Consider the following 22,774-nt stretch of genomic DNA (forward strand, 5'->3'; position numbering starts at 1 on the left):
TATGTTGACCTAGACCAATGGTTGGCCCAACCTAAGACTGGGACCTTGTCTCGGATCGAACCCCAAATCAAGTTTAAAAATTGTAATGATAATCATTTTATTATTGCATTGATCCGGTCAATGGTCAACCTGATCTGTGACCCCATGCCTTGTCTATAGTCGATTTAATAGTTGGGTTTTAAAATTACGATAATAATTATTTTTTTTCTTACATTGACCCAGATCAACTTGGGTTAACCCTTGTGTAGATAACTGAACAAGTTTGTCTTATCTCTTTTAATGACACAAAAAATTCTTCACTAGAACATTATTAATATGACATAAATTAATTTTTGTATCATCTAAAGATACACCAAACAACTTCACATAAAAAATTATATTATCTAATTTATCATTGTTCAACATATTAAACACTACCTTAAGGAGCATGTATTTTTATTATTAAATATTTAGTCGTGGTAATTTATCAAAATAATTGCTTATTTCAGCATAAAAAATAAAATAAAATATATTTTTTAAAATATTTATCACACTTAATTTAGTAGTATTTTATTCTAAAAAAACCTTATTTGTTCAACAATCTTTCTATATTATTTACTTTTTTTCCTTTTCTATTTCTTAAAAGCAAAAAAAGTTTAAAAAATACAAAATGAACAAAAAATAATAATATATATATATATCACTTACTTAGCACTTGCGCAGACAAGCTCCTGGAAGGATACTAGCGAAGCATCCTCTTCAAGAGATCTATAACTGGAGTAGAAATCGATTGAAAAACTGTATCAGGAAACCTCAAATCCTTCCTCGAAACCCCTCAGAATATCCTTAACCGTTTCCCAATTGAATGGAGAAAACCCCACCAATCAGGAAAGAGATATGGCAGTGTACTTGAAACTTGCTCATCAAGAAAACTGTTTTCCCCCCTCTCATAATTAATATCTCTAATCTTTTTATTACATAAAATTCTTTCTAAAATATTACTATTTTTTTTTTAGTTTTTATAGTAATTAATGAGAGAAAATTATCAAGTTCAAGTAAGAAATCAATGCTGATGACGTGAAGAAAAAAAAAAATATTTTTTAACTTACATTCTTTTTAGTGTAAAATAATTATATATATTTGATATGATATATTAACGTAATCAAATTATTAATATAATGAAAAAAATAATATAATGTAATTAATGGGATAATTTATTACATTGGTTGTAAAATAATGAAGGCTTCGGTAAAGTTTTATTTTAGTCGTTATAATTTTCTAAATAATTTATTTTAATCCCTATAGTTTACTTTTATTCACAAATTGCCTTATTTGAAAATATTTGGTCATGATAATTTATAAAAGTTACAATTTAGTCCTTACAATGGGATTTTTTAAATTAGGTCCCTCCTTTATATTATTATTATTTATAAGTCATGAATTTTATTTTCTTTTTCTCACTAATAAGATACTAATACTTACTCCATCAACACTGAAAGATTTTCCCTACTTTTTTGAGAGCCAGGTACTTTAATTTTCTATTTTTACCAAGTGGCAGAGGCTCAGGTTGCAGAACCTGAAACCACTTGAAGCAGATTCTATTCATGTTGGTGCATATAACATTGTTGACATGATATAAATCGTGTTTTTAAAAACTTTAATTTTTTTTTGTTAAAATTTAATATGTTTTATATATTTTGAATCATTTTGATATGCTGATATCAAAAATAATTTTTAAAAAATAAAAAAAATTATTAGTATGCATTTTGACACGAAAAATTATTTGAAAAACAACCACAACTACACTGTCAAAATAAGCTCTACTGGCTTTAGGATTACTGTCATGCCACTTTGCAATCTTTGCAGTTCCAAAACTGAATAATGAAACAATTTAAATTAAGCTTTCAAAAAAGTATGCAAATTGAACTACAGTTCCCATGAGTGTCAGTCATCTGGATCTAAATAATTTTCAAGCCAATGTTTGGGCAAGTTTATGCATTGGCAGTCAGAAAATGTAGCTGGACATAAAGGAAGAATAGGCAATGACATCAGCCCACTCTGGGAAAAGGCCCTTCAACCTCCTTGCTTCATCATCTAAAACTTGGTCTACCACAGCAACTTCCACCCTTAAATCATCAGAACTGCTAGCCTGTACTTTCCAAAGAGAATTTATAGCTCTTTAACAAAATTGAACTATGTCTAAAAAGAAACATCCTCGTAGACTAAGCTAATCAAGGACAGAACCTTACCTCTAACCAGAAAGTCCAATTTCGTTGGCTGTTTCCACTAAGTCTTAGAATGTAGGATGGTGGACCACCATCAACTGTCTCAGGAACTGCCCGATTTCCAGAGTGATTAATTACAGAACAGAGCAAAATACTCACAGACAAGTGGAATCTTAAAATTTCGTACCTGAAAGCATATTGTCTGCAAATGACCAGCTTGATAAAGGACCGGTTATGTTAAGGACTGCTACCCAAACCTCCTCCAAGTCACTAAAAGACACAGCGTATGAAGATTAAAACGATATCTATGTTTTATGATATAACATATGCACACAAGTATTCCACGCGAATTAAAATTAAAATTTTAAACTGAGCTTTTCTTAGTTGTTTCTCTCCTGTGCAGTCAAATAGCATTCCCGATGTTGATACTTCAATTTTTGCCGTGTCTTGGATCTATAGAACATCTACCAATTATCCATTAAAAATACAAACTTCTAAAAGCAAACACGCATATTTTCCACGATATATGTATATGAATGATAGATTTATAATTAATCAGGCAAGAAGCATGTGGACAGTTTGCTCATTAAACAGAGCAATAATCTTGTTAAAGTAACACCACAATCTTCTAACATCGTCCTATGGTTCAAGGCAAGTGGGTGTAGCTGAGCTAGACAGCACACCCTCACCTGGAATAATCCAGGTTTGAATTCCTACCCTAGCAACACTGTGCGCTACTGTCAGAAAATGTTCCAACAGTTTCTTGCATGAGCTGACAGTTGAACCGAGTATTCCTGTATCCTATCCCTCCAAACCGAGGACGCAAAAAACTCAAAGAAGTATATTTTTTAAGCACAAGACAAGTTTTCGCGCACTTCCATGAAGATCAACAGTACATTCTACTCACCCCAAATAAAATTCCAAGTGAACTCTCCGAGATTTGTCGCTGGAGACGGTATGTGGCTTGTAATTAGATATGTGAGGGAAATATCTATAGCGTTTCAAAATGCCATCACTCCTTGCCGGGAACTTTAAGCTTTGAGAAAACAAGAAAGGCACTGGAAAAATTCCCTGCCAAATAAATTTATATAAAAAAACAGAAAGAAAGTTACACAAAATAAGGTTTATCAATGAATTTGATTGATTTGCAACCACTTTAGAACATATAATTCAAGATGAAGTAACTTGCCCTTGATGGGCACCAAAACTAAATCTACCACTCCATTGAAAGATGAGAAAACCTGGCACATGATAGGAAATCAACCCCCCTCCCCCCTCTCTTTAAATGAGGCTGTTATGGAAAATGCCCAGGTTTGGGAGAGAGGAAAGATTAACAAATTGAAAGAAAATTATCACGTGCTTCCAGATTTGAATAAAAAAGGGAATGTTGCCTAAGGACAGGTGCTTGTGATTCAAATACCGACACGAGAAACCAGCCATCTGTTGTGATTGTGAGTTATATAACATGTTATGTCTAGAAAAGGCAAAAGAGCAACCTCAAATCATAGATTTGAGGTAGCATTAGCTACTGATATTAAATGTGAAATTTGCTTACCATCCAAGTCTCTCGGTGAGACATAATAGCAGTTTCAAAAGATAACTCTTGGCCAATATGCAATTCCTTTGCCACTTCGGGAGCATATTTGAAAAGAAACAATAAAGAATTGGAATCTACAACAGAAAATTCGTAGCTGGAGTCCACAATCCTATTTACACCTGTCAATCCACAGAAGTAAAATAAGTTTTCAGACAAGATGGCTGAGTAAGGGGGCTTAAAATCAGAACGAATAAAGAAGCCCATAACAGAGCTAATAATTGAACTGTGTTCATAATTCACACATCAATGCAAAATCTATCTAGCAGTTATAACTAGCTAGAGTTTTAAAAGGCTTTAAATATCAAGTGCTCTCTTCTTCATACCTGTAGTAACAAGTGTATGCTGAAAAACAACCCTCTTTGGTGCAGCATTGCTGTATGGAAAGAATTGAGATGAGAGAGCCAGAGCAAGTACACTAATATGCGACAAGAGCTGCAAGATCGAAGACCGAGCTAACCAATGACTACAAACAGGTATTAGTGGGCCCACACACCAACCAGTTACAACCCCAACTGATGCTGCCACTACAACATCAGGAACATAATAGCCTGCAAGAAGGGATCTGGTAATCATAATCCACACTTTACTTCAGAGCATATAATTGATTGCTCAGTTATAACTGTACAAAACAATCATAATGGTTCTGTATATTATTGACTACTGGAAATCAATATCTATCCTACAGCATACTTGAAAGTCATCGAGAGAAGAGTACAGGCAGAACTTTTAAAGGGATATAAGTACATCATCCTCTTTTAGCCATATCAAAGTTGAAAATACCACCATATGACACATAATGAAGGCAGTCTATATAAAGTCGATCCAATAAAACGAAACATCACATCAAGTATTTTTAACATTTGCACCTCAGATAAAAAACAAATAGAAAGGATAATTCATATAAGAATCGGTTGGAAGTATCTGACAGTCCAATTCTTCTTTTTCCCTCTACACCTGTCCAAAAGTTATCAACAACCAGCAGTGGAAAAAAAAAAACACTTGCTGACAATATTATTTATACAAAATTCAATTTTCCAGTTAAAGTACGGAAATGAGCATATATTGATGCCCATCTCACATTCAGAAGAACAACCAGAAAAAATCCAATTGATATAAACAGCATCAGAAAAAATAGTTCAGGAATACTAACCATAGGGAGGTGGGACGGCACCCATCATGCCCATCTTCTCAATCAAAAATTGGGTAAGAAACCCCCCAAAATATACTGAGTATGCGAGACATGGAATTAGAGGTATTACATAAAAAATTGCTGACCTGAAAGAAAGAGCATCAGTCATACCACTTCTGTTTTTTTGGCTACCATTTGCCACCTTTCTTCAATTAGAAAGTGACTAAAATGCAGCAAAAAAAAAAGAATTTAATGTGAGAAAAAAGAGCAAAGAGACAACAATCTATGTTCCATTTGGCATGTTATCACCCCCATCTCCTGCAAGACTGTTTCAAGTCTCGTAAACAAGAAGAAAAAAGAAAAGAATGAAAACACTTGAAAAAACAATAGGAAAGTGCACAAAAAAATTGTGCTCCCTCAAAATGTTCCAGAACTAGCTAAGACAACAAGCTGTGCTTTGGATCCAATTAACAACACTCCAGAACCCTGTGCAGCAGAAAAAAACATATGATGCATTTCAACAGTCTATTAAGAGGATCACAAGGAGTGGTTCTTGAAAATATTCAGAAGTAGCAAATTCGATGTTATCTTTCAATTAATTGAGGAATCTTTTAAAAAAGTTAAGGACAGCTTGATGGCGGCTGTTGTGTCAGAGTTCAACATGACATGTCTTGAAGAAATCTAAAAGACATTCCAAGTCAACACCTATCTTTCAAGGAAGGCTCCAAAATGATGCTATAAGAACACTAAAATGGAGGTCCAGCATACTTGAAAGGTGGAAAATCAGCCAGAGTAGATATTTTGAGGCAACAAGAACTTCAGTGTATCAAAGTTCATTAAAAAGTCACCAAAGGATAACACCTCACGTATATGGGATATATAAATAGACACAAATCACTGAACGGCTGATATTTTGCAGCATGCTTCAACTATTTATAGCAAAGATAGCATTATAAAGCAGTTCTAAGAGACATTAAAATAGAAGTCTCCATGCACAACATCACAAACCAGCAATGCAACACATGCAACTTCAATATAATAACCAATTGAGAAGAAAAATCCAGCCAACATTCACAAGAAGGAATTTGATTGTGATCCATCGAACCCAGTACCTTAGTGATTGATGATCACTGGACTTGATAGATAGGGAAAAGAGGATCCATGCTGGAAGCATAGATGCAGACACGGAAAAGGTCAAAAACCCTCCACTGAGCCCAGCTACAAGATAAGCCTGTCTTTACTTTAGTTAGCCGTTGAAAATTTTAGAAACTATCAAAATCTAGAAGGCATGTAGATTTTTTCTAAAATAGTAAACTAAAAATAGTGATTACATACTGAAGTTAAGCAAGCATAAAATCCAAATGCTCCCCAAAATCTTGCTTCTTCAGCTAGTGCCTGCAAAATATACTCCATTTCAGATATCTGCTAGCTTCTGTGATGGATGATGCAACTGGACTAGGTTTAAAACACCCAGAAGATGCATGCGAAACTTCATCAAACTCCAAGAAAGGCATAGTGCTACCAAACAATTTAAAAAGGATGTAGAAAAAAATTAGGATTAGCCGCACAACACAAATCAAAGAGTCCAATGAATCAAATCACTAACAGTTGTGGTGGAATTGCATATTTTATGGAAAGTTTGTCTTGGCAATTTGGACCCTTAAAGGGGAGTCTTCGAAAGAGAATTTGGAGGCAATCTTACCCTTCTACCTTTTAACATGGAGTTGCTTGCTGATCTCAAGGCTCAAAACAGCAACCTTGAGGTCGCAAGCCAAAAGGTTTACCTTTACATTGTGCCAAGCAATAGCCCATTGTAAACATACTAAGGAAAGAAGAAAAATTTCTATGAGAGAGAAGTGAAGCATGTCCACCATCCATATGAAGTAGCTGACGTAATTCAAGAAGATAGTTTTCAGCAATTGGTTTTTGGAGAACTTTTCACAATTATCAAATATCCTAATTAGGTCTGCTATTACAATTAATGCTTTACTTTTCAATGAGGCCCTATTAAAGGAGAAGCTCAACAATATAGTAATCAAAGTAAAGACAGTGACCAAAAATTGGTCACCGAACTCTACTAAATGCCATGCATATCAAATGTTTGTCATCCTTATCAACTAGAGGACATCTTGCCCCATTTATAAAAGCAACCCGTCTTATGATCATGTTTGTCTATTGGTTTTCAATTCCTAATAAATTGGTTTTCTATATTGTTTCCTCATATTCTAATGCAGACTTGCATTTGAATCAATTATTTTGAAATTTCTTCTCATTGGTGAAGTCAGTAAAATGTAGCACGACTTGAACACCATATTAAATGGTATATATACTCATTATTATTATCAGTAACCAAAGATGTTCCATATGAATATCATTGCCTAGGATGTACAAATTCCAAGAACTCCTGATTTGCAAACGCTTCTAGCCATGTGATTAAAGAAAATGTAAAAAGCATGCCCTGAGTAAGTGATTTCTCAAAAAAATATATGCTATGTAATTGTACCTCCTCTGATTTCTTGATAACTGAAACATCTTGAGAGAGGGGGAAACAACCCCAAACAGTTCTTGGAATTAGCAAACCAACAAGTGAGCAGGGAATGAACATCAAGAATGCCAGGTATGGATGTGCAAACCTGCATTTGGATATTGCATGTCAATGTGAACCATGACCAACAGTTACAACATCATCTCTCTCTCTCTCTCTCTCTCTCTCTCTCTCTCTCACACACACACACACACACACGCACCCCTCCTCTCACAGTTGAAGCTACAGCTACTCCTAAGATACAGAAGAGATTTATGATGTCTCCCATTGAAGTTCATCATTATAACATCATCATCCAATTGAAGTTCATCTTGTTGCTGAATACAAGGAAACTACTGAAAAAAACCATGAGCCACGGTTAAAGCAGACTCACACCTTGTGAACTTTTTCCCATTCAAAATACCAGGGAGAATAAATCAAATGAACCAGAGAACAAACTCACCAGCTCAAAGCATAACTAGAGAAGAACAGTTGCAAAATAGAAAGGATAATCGGGAAAATAATTGCCAGTATAATCCCAGCAGCATGGAAAAGCAGTCCTGGAAAGTAAACAGGTTCTGAGTATTATCGACAAAATCTTCAATGTGCATGTCTTGTGTCTATTAACTTATCAATGTGGAGGTGGTGTGGGGTATCAAAGCATGGAGATTCAGAAGAAAAAATTCAAATAATAATCAGCAGTAGAGAATCAACCTTTCACAAAATCATAGAAGATTGCAAAACATGAACGTGACCTAGAATCCCAAAAATGCAAAAGGAATGGCATTACAAAAAAGATGGCGATGGGAATACTATGGAGTACCACAGCTACCCTTCTTGAATAGAAAATCTGAAAAAAAAAACATTATAGATAAAAGGACGATGTTATGCATTACTCAAGGTCATAAAAGGTCATATAGTGAGTCATAAATGTGTTAAAATTTAAGAAAGAATAATGAAACATCGGATAGAGAAGATGTCATAAATTTTGCAGCGTACAAGGAACCATGATAAGTAATCAAAGAAAACAGCCCTCTCATCCTCGTAGCCATTGGTTGTGGCTTTAGATTCTCTTTCTCGAGCACTTTGTAGCTTGGAAGAATTTGTGAAGGCTTTGAGAATGCTAAGCAAATTGTCTCCACGAGCTTGAATGCTCCCAGGTCTGGCATGAGTACATTCAAATGTATCAGAGGACACACTCAAGAATAAAGCGACAAAAGAATTCCAATGAAGTATATATATATATACCAAAATGTAAAGCATACAGTAATTTGTCCAATGTATCATAGGATGTATGGTAGTAATAACCACCAAGAAGAAAGATGATATCAAGGCTTGGAATGTTCCCATGATCTTGGGAAAATATTCTGTAATCTGTATCTCCAGGAATCACAGGAAAGATGTCCTACATAGAGAAATAGATCATTTAGAACTGAAATAATTAAATGCAAAGAGAGGACATGCACAGCAGATGGGTATTGGAATAAACCGCACGTATATGTTAGGAGAATTTTAAAGTGGCCCAGGTGAATATGAAACAAAATCATGCAAAAAATATTTGTTTCTTTGTTTCCTTACAAGTAACCACAAAATAAAATACTCATCAGAATGTTTTGAAGTTAAATTTAAAAAACAAGAAAAAGAAAAGAAAACCTGCGCAGCACTATGTGCCATGGGATATACTGCAGACTCTGCATAGACTTGAGAAGGCCAAGACCCGGGTCCAGATTGGCAGACTAAATCTGTTAATACAACAGTATTCACATTAGCATAGAGCAGCAGGACCATTACACAGAACTCTGAATCATTAAGAAAAGTCAAAAACTTATGTTCCCAACTACCAACAAATAAAATTTTAATTCATTTCTTATATTTTCATATCTGGCAGTTTTGGGAGTGATGTTGAGAACATGGTACATTTATTCTGATATAATGTGAATGTATGTTGAGCTAACTTTAAGAGGCTGCCCCCTGGATCAATCATGATATAGGAAAGAAGTTGTATGTTCTGCAGATCACAGGCTGCTTTCTGTTTTCTGCTCTAAATCCAGTTCCCTTTTCCCCAAATCATTGAGTCAATGTTCCATATGCATTCTAAAAAGGTTGAGAAAAGTAACATTGGAATTGGATCATATCCTACCAGGACCAGCAGTCCCGGATGCTTCCACATTTATAGAAGCTCCAACTGAATCACGCCATTTATGTGTCGTCATGAAGCCATGTGAACCCTGAGACATCATAATCAACCAAACGCTTTTAAGATTATAGTGAGAGAAGTTAAATAGAAAATAACTTGATAAATAATGGTCCAGTAAATGTGTTTTGACTGCAAGGAATTTGTTGCGGTTGTCCAACAAAGTAGGAAAAAGAAAGCTGCATTCAGTATGTTCAGAAATATGACTTGTCCATGATGGAAATGTCAACACAACAAACGTTATTTTTTTAACAAAAGTACTCAAATAATAATATTGCTTACAAACGGATACTATACCAGCATAAAAAGTTCTTCTGCGCCATTAAAAAGAAAAATAATTGGCCGGGGGGGGATCCAGCCAGATTCTACCGTAACTCTAGCTAATTCCAGCATTGATGCTGCAAAACAATGAAAACATGTAAACTAACGTCTTTAAGGCAGTCCAAGTGGTTACGAGATACAATGTACTCACCAACACATGAACCACAATCACCAGCTCCTGGTGAACCAAGAGGACTATCAAAATGGCCATTAATTAACACAGATGGGTCAGTTTCTTGCAAATCAGCTGATGATATCCTGTTATCAAGTAGAAGTTAGTCCAAATGTTGTTTTCCAAAAATCTAAGATAAAAATACACTCTTTATTATCAAATAAGGCATACATTATAACCAATTATAATACTGCACATGCAAGATAAAAGCGCAAAGCATATGACACAATCTACTATCATTGTTCTCCTCATCCAATAAGGCACCATTTCCTTATTAGTCGTTTCCTATACATCACTTAGAGCTTCCCTCTAAAATGTAATGCAATACCTTTCTTAATATTTTTTCCAAGGTAAAAAAGAAATGGTTCAGCATTTTCCCTTTCCCTTCACAGGATTCAACTTCCTAGCTTTTGTTCTAGCAGTGAACAATAAAGTTTCATACGACACTTCAGAATGCAATTAAAATTTCATGTGCTGAATAGCTTATATGTAACAAGTCCAGAGGCCACAATTTTTCGACGAAGTTGCGAAGTCCAGTCCTTTCAAAATGGAAGACACATTCTTCTTGGAGGATGTATCCCACCTCCAAGTGAAATCTCCGATCATGCTTTCAGGGGAGTTCCATCTAAAAATAGTGGTCCCAGTAAGCAAGGGAAAAAACACATCCCATTCCTCGATGGTTCTAGCACGAATCGGACGTCAGCACATGAACACAAACTTGAACAGGCAATACCATTTGAGCAAGGAGTAAGGAAATTACCTGGCAACAATATTTATATGGTCTCTATAAGCAAAAGATATGCCGTGGCCTAGAAATATCATATTGAAGGAACCATTAACAGTGGTCTCCTCAACCTCAATCCTGCAAATAAATAAAAATTAAATAAAGTAAAAACCAAAATCATAACTAAATTAAAAATTATCACTTAAACGGTCGACCATACCACCAGCATTACTGAAGAGAGAATAACAACCTGATATTGGATTCAGCTCTCTCCTTCAGCATTTCTAACTGCTCTTTAATATACGCCGCGGCTTTTCTTAATCCAGGACGCCCTTCCTTTTAATTTATCAACATTAAAAGCCAATGAATAAATAAATAAGAAAATTGAAAACTCCGTAACAAAACAAGAGGGACATGCAAGCACATAAATGAGGGCGGGACTGACTTGACGATCGTCTGTGGTTAGAACTGCAACATGGTGGATGGCTCTGGCCTCGGAGAAGCGATCGAGAGGGGCGTCGATCGAGAGGGGCGTAATGAATTTCATGTGAAGTACGGAGTGAACAAGAAGCGATATGATAACGTACATAATCGCTAGAAAGAAGATGAATTTGAATCCAGATACGTCTCTTGAGCTCAGCCTCGACGCCATTTCTGGGTCTCTGTTTTTTCTTTTTTCCTTTCAATTTCCAAGATTGGAACGGGAAATATTATATAGTATGTTGGAGGGAGAGTAGAAGAAATTTTCAGCTCAGAAGAGTGCGGGCGCTGAGTTTTGTATCGGTGCATCAAGTGCCAGTCGATTTTAAAGAACTCCCTCTCCTCTCCCTCCAGTTCACGCTTGGGTGGGTGGGCTCCTTCTTCTGAGCCGAAGCTAAGCTTGTCTAGTTTGTTTGGGCCTTAATAAGTAAATGGACTCCAAACGGAGGTATCTCCTGCTACCTTTCCTTAAAGCTTGATATGCAAATTGCAAGTTGCTTCCCTTTCGTTCACCTTAGAGCCAAAACCCAAAGTACATGTTGCAAGCTTGCAACCACACTACCAGGGAGCGCAAAGGCTTTACAGTGAGGCCTGGACATTCTGATTGTAAGTATGTGAGAATTTCTCGCACAATGCCTCATATGCATGTTGATTTTTTTCTAATAAATTAGTATATATTAATTATTATGATGACATGTGTCTACACAACATGGCAGGCACTCCAAAAGGTACAATTGATGTGGGTTTAGCCACGTAATGAGTTTTGTTATTGAAAAAACATCTCCTGAGATGAAATGAGACTTGTATGCTATACAGGCGACCCATTGTATAAAGTGGTGACAATGATCCTCGTTTCTTAACTAATATAGGATAGTGATAATATCGTAACCTCTCAGGCGAGGGTTTAGATAGCACAACATGATTGGCGTTTCAACAGATGACGCCAATAATGATGTTTGTCCATATCTACACAAAATGAGGTCTCAATAAGTATTATCCTAGTTTCCACATATTAGGTTCTGTTATTGAAAATAAATCTTTTATTGAGATAGGTGACCCTTATGCTATATAAGTGTCTAAAGCCTTTACATCTTAGTTGGTGTGAGATAATGACATCACCATAACTCCCTAAACAAGAGGCATGGGTGGTGCATAATGGTTGGCATTTTCACATTAAACGTCAGTAATGATATGTGTTCACATTCACACATAGTAAGCTTCCCGAGAGATATTTTCTCAGTTGACATAGACTCATCCACGTAGTGGTTTTTATTATTGAAAAAACATCTTTTGAGGAGAGAGGCAAGACTCTCATCCTTTAACAAATATAAGACAATGACAACATCATAATCCCTTAAAGGAGGAACTTGGATAGCGCAACATGGCTGACTTCTCCACTGACAACATCACTGATAATGTACACTCATATTCATACATGACCAACCCCTGAAAAAGTATTGTACCATCCAACATGGGTCTAGACACGTAATGAGTTTTGTCTTTAAAAATGTGTCTTTTAAGGAGAGATGATATTCTCGTACTAAATAAATGACTAACTCCCTTGTTTTTCAGCCGATGTGAGACGGTGACATCTTTATAATCCCCCCAACGATGGCCTTAGGCAGTACATCATGGTTGGCGTTTCTATATACAACATCAATAATGATGTATGTCCATATTCGTACATGATAAGCCTTTAAAAGATGGCCTTATTCCTATTTGATATGGGTTTAGAAACGTAATGAGTTTTGTTATTTAAAATACCTTAACTATGAAGAGAGAGAAGACTCTTATGTTATATAAGCGACGAGAACTCATGTCTCATATTCAATTTCAAAATTATGGTCAAGATAGAACACTATTTTAATCGTAACTCAGCTACATTACCAAATAAACTTTAAAGCAACATTGAGTAATAAGCACTATACATATGAATTAGTGTGTTTAGTATTACAATACAAGATATTTTTTAAACGTATTTTTCAATTTAAAATATATTAAAATTATTTTTTTCTCATTCTTGACATCATTATATTAAAATTATTCAAAAATACCTAAAAAATTAAATCTAATATATTTTTAAACTAAAAATAAATTTAAAAACACCTTTTTAAAAAAAAGTGTGCAACGACAAAATCAAACACACTCACTTAAACTTTCTAATAGCTCCTCTGCGGTCCAGGGTAAAAAAATGCACTGAAGCTCGAGTTTTTTACCTCGCAGTGAAAAGCGTTTTTTATCTCCTATATTACCCGTGACATGCATGTCTTTGTCTTTCTTATATGGCGAAACCAGGGGACAGCATCGAACGAAAATTAAAAAATTACCATTCTTATCTGATGGAATCCACCAATCAAAGCTTCAGACAAACCAGTTCGGACTTCGGAGTATGACTTTGTGAAATTTATCTCCAGCCCAAAGAGACAGGGGAAGGCAGCAGGATCCCCTAGCGCTCTTCTTTTCTTTTTTTTATATATATATATAAAAAAAACTATTGTATACATACAACCCCTCTTACTTTTTCAATCAATTCAATTTAATCCCCATGCCTCATAATTTATTAGAAAGTAGATCTTTTATTTATTTATTTTTTCAAAAATAAAAAACCCCTCTCCCTGTGCGTTATTTCCAAGCAGCAAGATACGCATTATTGAAAATAAACAATATATTTTTATAGCAAGTATAATATTTAAAAGTCACTACAGTGTGATCGCTACATTAAACCATTTAAATCAAATAAGAAAATAAAAAAAATAACTTAATTTATTACTATAATTATTTTATTCTTGATAAAATCAAATCATTGATACATGATCTTGTAAATACCAGCTAGTATTTTTAAATTGTAACTGAAAATATTTTTTAAAATATTTTTTTTAATTATAAAAATAAAAATTAACACAATACTAGACACACCATGATTAATATTTTTATTAATAATTAATATCCTTAAAAAAATAAAAAAAAGTTTCCGAGCCGGTGAGTTACCTAACTATGGATACAATTAAATACTAACACAACATACAATATTATATACATTAGATAATATTTCAAAAACTATTTTTTTTAAAAAAATTATAATCATAAAAATTATCGCTTGTTTTTTTATATATTATTAATAGTTAATATCCGTGGAAAAAGGAACAAGAAGAAAGTTTCCGAGCTAGGAAGTGGCGAGTTGCATTGCTACTGTTATAGCCATGTGGGGAGTTAGGTAGCGTGGGTGACATCCATGATTCTCCGTGTTGGCTTGTTGCCATGCTTTCAAGCCTCCAAAAGTTCCCTCCTCTAAAAAGTTCTTTGCAAAATGCCTTTTCTGCCCTCTCGGAACCCTTGCCACGTGGCAGTTACATAAAATCTGCGATCAGAAGACCAAGCAATAAAGTGTGAGGTAGCAGACTCCAAAAACATAACGTAATTATCCTTGTTTTTGTAGTCGGCCGAACTCCCATTTATCTAAGGCGCTATTCAAGCTCGTGGAACGCACAGCTGCAGTTACTTTTTACCTCAGCGAGGAGGGTGTCGGCATAATTTTGTTAATCGAGTCAAGTTATTTTTTTTAAATTTAAGATTCATAAAAAAATTTAAAATATATTTAGTTATGAATAACTTGTAATTTAATTTATTTATATATAAATACTATGCATAGCTTTTATCATAATTTATTTATAAAAAAATAACTTTTGAATTATGATTCAAAATCAAAAAAATCTAAACAAACTTTTAAATATCTTATGCAATTATCCAGTCACATATATACTCCCTGGTAAAATTAAAATTAATTATTTGATATATAAAAGAAAAAAGGTTTGAACTATGAACCATTTTGCCCTGCTGTGATATTGGATTTTAAATTTAGTATAAAAAAATTATATATTATTATTAGCTACGCTAATATCATGTTAACTAGAAATCTAATATTCTGGTTAATAAGTGATAAGTTTTTTATTTTTTTATTTAATAATTATTATTTAAAAAATTACAATAAACAACTTGTGGTGATCATATCACCTTAGATATCCACCACTTGTTTTTAAACATGATCAGTGAGTAAAAAAAATTGCTTTCACTTATTATGAATAAAAAAAAAACTAAAAAATCTTGACGATAGATAAAATTATAGTAATAATTATTTTTAAAGTATTTTTTATTTAAAAATATATTAAGATAATATTTTTTTATTTTCTAAAAAATTATTTTTTACATCAAGACATAAAAAATCTAAATATATATATAAAAATAATTCAAAATGAAAAAAATAATTCAAAATATATGAAATTATCGTTTGGAATCAGCTCCAAATGTCCCCTCACCAGGAACTCAGAATTTCCTGCTTTTAGCGCGGGGCTTCCACTCTCTTGAACGAGACTGGGCATGGCATTCCCAGATTGTATAGAGATAACACTGATAAGTTTACTCGGGAGTGTTCCGAAAACAGTCTGCCATGTGGAATCTGAAGACTGCTTTAGACTTTTTGTCACCAACCACAGAAGTCTGCCGAGTTGTAGGTTTGCCAAACTACAAACAAGCTAAAAAGTCTGTACTGCCCTTTCGTTGTTATCTACAAATGATGAATCATCCGGATTTTTCTGCAATAATCCTCTTAGATTTCCTTCTCGGCTCGTGATAAATTCTAAAAATGAAAGTACAGGAGCAGCAAAACGAGAAGGGAGAAGGATCTAAAATCATCAGGCATGGGAGGATTTCAAGGATTAAGGGTTCAATTATTTGGTCCTCTTCGAAGATCTGGTTGCTCGAAACAGCAGTAATTGAGATGCTTGGACTATGCACTCCCTCGTGCATGGAACTGGATAGCCATTTTTTCGAATGATACTTCGTAGTGTAATATGATTGGTGTAAACCATTACCTAAAGCAACTAAAAGAGATCCGGGAAAGCTCGTGGAAAAAAATCTAAGTTTTTTTTAAAAAGATAAATGATATCTTTATACTAATCAAGTTAACTTAATCATGTTAAATAATTTTTATTTAATTTAATATTAAACTCTTTGACTTTTATTTAATTTAATATTAAATCCGAGCCATATATAAAGTTGAGTCATGAGATTTATTTCTATCAATTTTATCTTTAAATTTTTTTTGGTGATTGGGTTGTGTTTAGACCGACATAGTTGATCAAGTCACATTAGATCAACTCACATGTGATTTAATTTTAAACTCAAATTAGATAAAAAATTAGATCAGAAGATTTTAGAATTAATCAACAAATTAATTGACGGGTTTAATAGCAATATCAAATAATTATCAATTATAAATATATATTTTTTACATTTGTTTTTTTTATTCAAATCACAACATGTACTTGACATGGTAAACTAATAATCATTTAAACAACATTAATTATATACGACCTGTTTATTTTTGTAGTTGTAAAGTATTTTGTATTTTTAAATCGTTTTGATGTATTATTATCAAAAGTAATTTTTAAAAAATAAAAATATATTATTTTAATATATTTAAAAATAAAACTTACCACGATCCAAAACGGGCCATATTAGATAACTGTCGAGAGCATAAGAATTCGTAATTGATTAACAGCAATATTTAAAGAATAAGATAATAATGTCAATTGAGTTACATGGTATCGACAAGCTGACCTCTCTCTGGGCAATCCGTAAATTCGTCTCCATTTGTGAAACGGGACGAGGAAGGGGCCGGGGTGTTCTCGGCATTTGACAATCCCTTTATCACCCCCCCCCTCAATCACCAAAGTCGGGACCAGAAGGAACCGCTCCCTCCCTCCCTCCCTCCCTCCCTGTTTTGTTTTTTCCTCCACAGAACTGGGTGTATTCAGTGAATTGGTGGATTTCAATAATTTTGAGATGAGCGTGGTTAGGAGTGAGGGCAGCTGCGTAGCCATCCGTAATCTCTCCCCTTCAACATCCGTCAACCGATCATGCGCTCACGGTTCTGCTTCTTCAGGTATTCTCTTTCTCCTCACTCTGGCATGGCGACCTCTACCATTTGATCCCCTTGCATTGATTAGCTCCTCTGTTTCTATATAGCTTCATGTCCCAAGCACACACTGCCATCAACTGCAGTATCAACTTCAATTGACTCGTAGTGTTTTCGATTTCCAGAGCTCTGCGTGTGTTTAATTCTCCATTCATTTGTATTGCAATCAGACACTCTGGATTGTCTTCTCTGTCAAATAATATTCTCCTCCTTGATAATGCAATATCTGATTTGTTTTTTTTTCTTTCACGAATTTTAATCAATGAATTCTGATAACAAAAAAAAAAAAAAAACTCTCTGCCAAGTGTTTGTGTAATTGGATCTAGATCCGTGTTCTACGAGAACATTACTGGCAATATACTAGTGGTGGACACGGTTTTACCATAAATCTATGCATTGCATGCATCGGGAAATGAACACATGCTAAACCACTTGATATTTTAATTTAGGCCAGTTTCTTTGCCGGAAACTTTCTTTTTTTTTAGAAAGTAGTTCCTATGTAAAGTAATTAATTTTTGGTGGATAGTTATTTCATAGAAAATTAGTTAGAAAATAGTTTTTTTATATTTGATCATGCTATGCCATGAAATCAAGCTAAAAATCACTTATTAATTTAGTTTTAAAAAGATAAAATTAAAAAAAATAATCTAATTTTATAAATTACTTTAAATAAATAAATAATAATTAAAAAAATGACCAACAACTAAAAAAGCTATAGGATAATAAAATAAAAAAATCTAATTTTAGAAATTATTCAAATAAAATAAATAGTAATAAAAAAATATGAACAAAATCAAAGAAAAAATAAATTTAAAAAATAAATAAATTGAAGAGTTGTTTTGAGAATTTAAAAGGCTAAGCTTGAAAAAAAAAAAAAAAAGACTATCGACACTGAAAACTAATAGGCCACACATGTTGCTTGGAGATGAAGTTGTCGGGACTATTCTAACCCTATCAAGAAAGGCTATCTTCGAAGACTGCACAGTGTCTAAAGTGTTGTCTAGATGTTGCGGCACGTCTAACATGCTGGAGTGTTCAATGTATGTTTCAATAAATTTTTATTTTATATTTATCAAAATATTAAATTGTTTTTTAGTATTATGAATCTTAGTTTAATAGTTGATTTTAATTAATCATTTCATTTTATTTTTTTTAAGATACAAGAAGTGTTTTTCAAGTTTCAAGAAGGAAAACACTTTCCTATTAAAAAGGCTTGTTTTTTTTATATTGAAAACTATTTTTTATTAATTAATTTATTTAAAGTTAAATAATTAAAAAAAATAGAAAGTTTGGAAAGTGTTTTTTTTATAAATGTGTTTTATAAAAAAAATGCCTCTTTAATAAAATATAATTATTATGTAAATATGATAGGTCATTACAGCAAATTTGGGATTAACGTGGAATGAACCGGTTATTTGTATCTGTCCGGATTCGGCGCAATTGAGACTATCGGAGTAACTAACTGTGAGCGAGGGAGAAGGGGACCAAAGTGCACCGAAAAGGGAACCGAAGCCCATTCTCTTGCGGGCCAGTGACGGTCCTTGATTGGACGGGTGTACTTCCCACTAAAAGGTCGCGCAGGTATAGTATAATTTTTTTTTTGGTAAGTTCAGGTATAGTATAATTGCCAAACAAAGACCTTCCGTTAAACAAATGACCACCTTTTTTTAAAGGAAAAAAATTATGTTTGGGGCCCTTTTCTATTTTTTTTTTACTTAGGTTATTTTTTAAAAAAATACACCGTAAACGGTGGCGGAGAGTGGAGGTTTGTCTCTATTTGCAACTAGGCGCAAAGGAAAAACAACAGCGAACCAGTGCTTTGAGATGATTGGATGGTTTTTTTTTTTTTTTTTTTTTATAAATAGGGCACCTTGACGCACTTTCCATTATTAGTGCGTGTTGGATCGAGTGCTTACATAGTTACATGGATACCATATGTTCCCCATGTGGTCGGATTCGTGGTCCCAGATTTCCTGCTCAGCGCGTGTCTACACTCTCTCTACTGTTTGACTGGCAGCAGGCATTGAGACGAAAAAGATAGTAAAATACCACTGGACTCTTTGTATACGCACGTATTTGTACGAGGACATAGCACAAACCTCCCTAGAATCTCGAGCAAAACTAGAAAAGAAGTTTTTTTAAAATATTTAAGAAATATTATTTTTATGTATATCTGTGAATGGAGTTTTGAGCAATCTTAATTTTATATTTGAATTTTTTATTAAATAAAGATAATTTTTATTTTACAAAGTGTAATTGATAAACTATTACAGCTTTTTTTGTCAAGTGAATCTTGTATCATTGCTAAAGTTGCCCATAGCTTAAGTCAGCTCTAGTTTGTAGGTCCCCACTGCCATTTCAATGACAAAACTGGTTAGGTAGCAGACTGCTCCATGCCTATCACCAGAAATATGTTTCTTTTCATTGTCTTGTGCTGTAATAAGCTTATGTTATGTAGGATTCATCACCTTCTGAAACTTCACTTTTTAGAATTGGGAGCATTGCCTTTCCGTATTGCTGATATGAAATGCTTTGGCGTGGTTGTGAAACCAGGTGGCTAAAGATTGTCTTGCTCTGCGTGTTGGTAGCTTTTTATTTTTCCTCCTTGTTCGTTCTTGTATTTCGGCTAAAATAATGGCTGGAAATATCTTACTAATCGTCATTGGTTGCTGAAGTGATTGTTGTACTTGATAATTGAAGCAAGGATTTTTATGGTTGTATGCAGATGATGATGCAACTTGTGGGACACCTACTTGGATCGGTAAGGGCCTCACCTGTGTTTGCTTCAAGCGAAAGGGAGCATATGAACGAATTTGCATTAACTTGACCCCTCGACAGGCAAGTGAACACCTAATAAGAAACATTTTGTATTGAAGGAATAAAAAGGATGATTTTTGTTGGTTTTTCCTGTTGTTTTTGGTACTATTTTTCTTTTCTTCTAACAGTAAACTCTAAACATCTGGCTTATGTCAAGCCCTACCTGTAAAAACGCCCTCCTTTGTCATTGATGGGCCAAATGGAGCTGAGCTATGTGATGCTCCAACTTGGTCTGCTCTGTCAAACTTGGAAGTTCAGCTTGATAAAGCTTGTTTCAATAGTTTGATCAATCATCCTTCACTGCAATGCTTCTTGACAAACCTAGAGTCCTAGTCCTTGTTGTTTAAGTCTCTTGTCTCTGTCAGGGGTTGCTTGCTCTTCGCAATTAGTTAAGAAGATCAATGATATACGGTCACAAATGCAGGCAAATAGAAGTATAGGACACACTGAGATTTGCTCATTGTCCTCCCATGTCAGCCATATGTGCCGTGCATTACCAATTTCATTTGTTTATTCTTAGAGAGTTTTCCATGCTTGCATTGTCACTAAAATGCCTTTGATTATACAGGTAGTGTAGAAATAGGGCTCAATTTTACCCTAAACTATACCTTTAATCTGGTTTATCCGCAATCATGAAATTGAGAGCTCATAGAAGTTTATTATTGCTTTTCCAGTTTTGTGATCTGTTGCACTCCTCTCCCTCTCCCTCCCTCCCTCCCTCCCTGTTTTTTGTTTATGAAAATCCACCATGATAGATTAGTTTTAAATTCCGCAGGAAGAAAGATTCAAAAGGTTGAAGCATAGAATGAAGGTTTATTTTGATGCGTCCAGACCAGATCACCAGGTATGGTTTTATTTCCTTTTTTAAGTTATTGGAATTTGCATAGGAGCACCTAACTCCTGACTTGACAACTTTGTTTCATATCTTAAGCCAGAGATATGGAATGGGATATCTCATAGAATTAAATTGGTAACTTAGATGCAGTGGTTAAAACTAAAATCCTAAAACTGCATCCTGCTTTTAAATTTTTCTGCCAGAAAACTTGGCCAATTAATAAGTGAAGTTTCATGAGAACAGGATGCTTTGAGAGCTCTATGGTCTGCCACGTATCCTGATCAGGAACTAAATGGATTAATATCTGATCAATGGAAAGAAATGGGATGGCAGGGAAGAGATCCATCTACTGATTTCAGGTTGTTTTTTCTGCTTGTCATCCATTCAGCATATCTAGTGTAATTATTTTCACTTATTTAGCTGAGCATTTTTCCCTGGTGAACAGAGGAGCTGGATTCATTTCTTTGGAGAATCTATTATTCTTTGCAAAGACATTTTCAGTAAGATACTTATCTGGCTATCCAGAGAAGTTTGAATAAATTGGCTGAACCCTTAGCTACATCAGACTGTGTTTCGCAATAACATCTTCTTCTTCTTCTTTCTTTCGTTACAGACATCATTTCAACATTTGCTAAAAAAACAAGGAGGAAAAAGATCTGCTTGGGAGTATCCATTTGCTGTTGCTGGTGTAAATATCACATTTATGATTATGCAGATGCTCGATCTCGATGCCTGTGAGTGTGAAATGACTAGTTTTTCTTCAGAATATCACATCAACTGCATCTTGACAAACATCATGATTATTCTCATCCTTTAATCTCTTCCTAAATCTTGATCTTCCATGGCCTTGTGCTCCTAGAACATCTACACGAACGAACGCATGTCTTTATTTGACCTTAATTTCCTGTATCTTTTACACCCGTTTTAATTTGGCAAACTTATTTGTTTGCAGTGAAAACTAGAAGAACATTTGTAAGATCGGTTTTCTTACAGATGCTATCAGGTAAGAAGCAACAGCTATATCCAGTCAAATATTAAGGTCATACAATCATATATCCCAACAAACCCTATGCAGCTTCGATACATTAGAAAGGCTAGGAATAGGTGTCTTTGTGTAGAGGACAGTCATTTAACCCTGTGATGGTGAAGTGGCTGAAAGTAGAATTGGCTACTTAGCTTTGTCAGTAACCCAGGGACATATAAATTCACTTGTTTATATGGCTGCCTAGTGACTAGTCCATGTGTTTTCAGAAAATGAATGGGCATTTGACCTGCTCTATTGCGTGGCGTTTGTGGTCATGGACAAGCAATGGCTGGAGAGAAATGCTACATACATGGAGTTCAATGTGAGAATCTATACAATCTACTTTGTTTCTTTTGTGTTCATAGAGATACATGGTTTAGTTCTGTTTACCAGTATACCAATACTTCGTGGTCACTTCAATTCAAATTTCATGAATGCCTCAAGACATTATCCTTGCATGTTTATGTATTAGGATATCTTAAAATCTACTCGAGCTCAGGTGGAGAGAGAACTTCTAATGGATGATGTCTTGCGGATTGAAGACATGCCTTCTTATAGCCTTCTTATTTAGCATTAACCTCCTTCAGTTTCAGGCCATGCTGGTTCAGACCACTCATGTATTTATTTAACATTTAAGTTGCAAGTCCTTGTCTTTTTACCTTCATCCAATCCATCTCCTCTCGTGTTAAGTTAATTTGCTATCCCGTTTTTTCGATACATATCAAAATCTAATGGGTATAATCTGTCACTCCAACTACAACATTTTGTTTTAAAGTTGT

The 22,774-nt window shown here is 34.4% G+C and overlaps 2 protein-coding genes across 3 annotated transcripts; one reads left to right on the forward strand and one right to left on the reverse strand.

Annotated features, from left to right (window-relative positions):
• Positions 1 to 1,845: 1,845 nt before the first annotated feature.
• Positions 1,846 to 11,655, reverse strand: LOC133704666 (uncharacterized). Its single transcript, XM_062129573.1, has 21 exons — positions 11,311 to 11,655; positions 11,116 to 11,201; positions 10,902 to 11,003; positions 10,121 to 10,227; positions 9,946 to 10,046; positions 9,595 to 9,682; positions 9,108 to 9,196; positions 8,720 to 8,859; positions 8,454 to 8,616; positions 8,169 to 8,304; positions 7,918 to 8,014; positions 7,434 to 7,563; positions 6,266 to 6,325; positions 6,043 to 6,161; positions 4,952 to 5,076; positions 4,125 to 4,349; positions 3,760 to 3,920; positions 3,112 to 3,275; positions 2,392 to 2,474; positions 2,229 to 2,314; positions 1,846 to 2,128 (listed from the first exon to the last, which is right to left on the reverse strand). The coding sequence occupies exons 1-21, from the start codon at positions 11,515 to 11,517 to the stop codon at positions 1,985 to 1,987; spliced, it is 2,613 nt and encodes an 870-aa protein (XP_061985557.1). The 5' UTR covers positions 11,518 to 11,655; the 3' UTR covers positions 1,846 to 1,984.
• A 5,415-nt stretch (positions 11,656 to 17,070) lies between these two features.
• Positions 17,071 to 22,659, forward strand: LOC133704742 (uncharacterized). Of its 2 annotated transcripts, none has more exons than XM_062129686.1 (9): positions 17,071 to 17,286; positions 20,045 to 20,161; positions 20,916 to 20,980; positions 21,215 to 21,330; positions 21,417 to 21,471; positions 21,585 to 21,705; positions 21,924 to 21,974; positions 22,223 to 22,317; positions 22,468 to 22,659. In XM_062129686.1, exons 1-9 carry the CDS (start codon positions 17,187 to 17,189, stop codon positions 22,564 to 22,566), a joined length of 819 nt encoding a protein of 272 aa, XP_061985670.1. In that variant the 5' UTR covers positions 17,071 to 17,186; the 3' UTR covers positions 22,567 to 22,659. The 2 variants fall into 2 exon arrangements, with proteins under 2 accessions (XP_061985670.1, XP_061985669.1); XM_062129685.1 differs by lacking the exon at positions 17,071 to 17,286 and adding an exon at positions 19,490 to 19,872.
• The last annotated feature ends 115 nt before the right edge of the window (positions 22,660 to 22,774 follow it).

The sequence above is a fragment of the Populus nigra genome, chromosome 10, assembly GCF_951802175.1.
Source record: "Populus nigra chromosome 10, ddPopNigr1.1, whole genome shotgun sequence".
Classification (NCBI taxonomy): domain Eukaryota; kingdom Viridiplantae; phylum Streptophyta; class Magnoliopsida; order Malpighiales; family Salicaceae; genus Populus; species Populus nigra.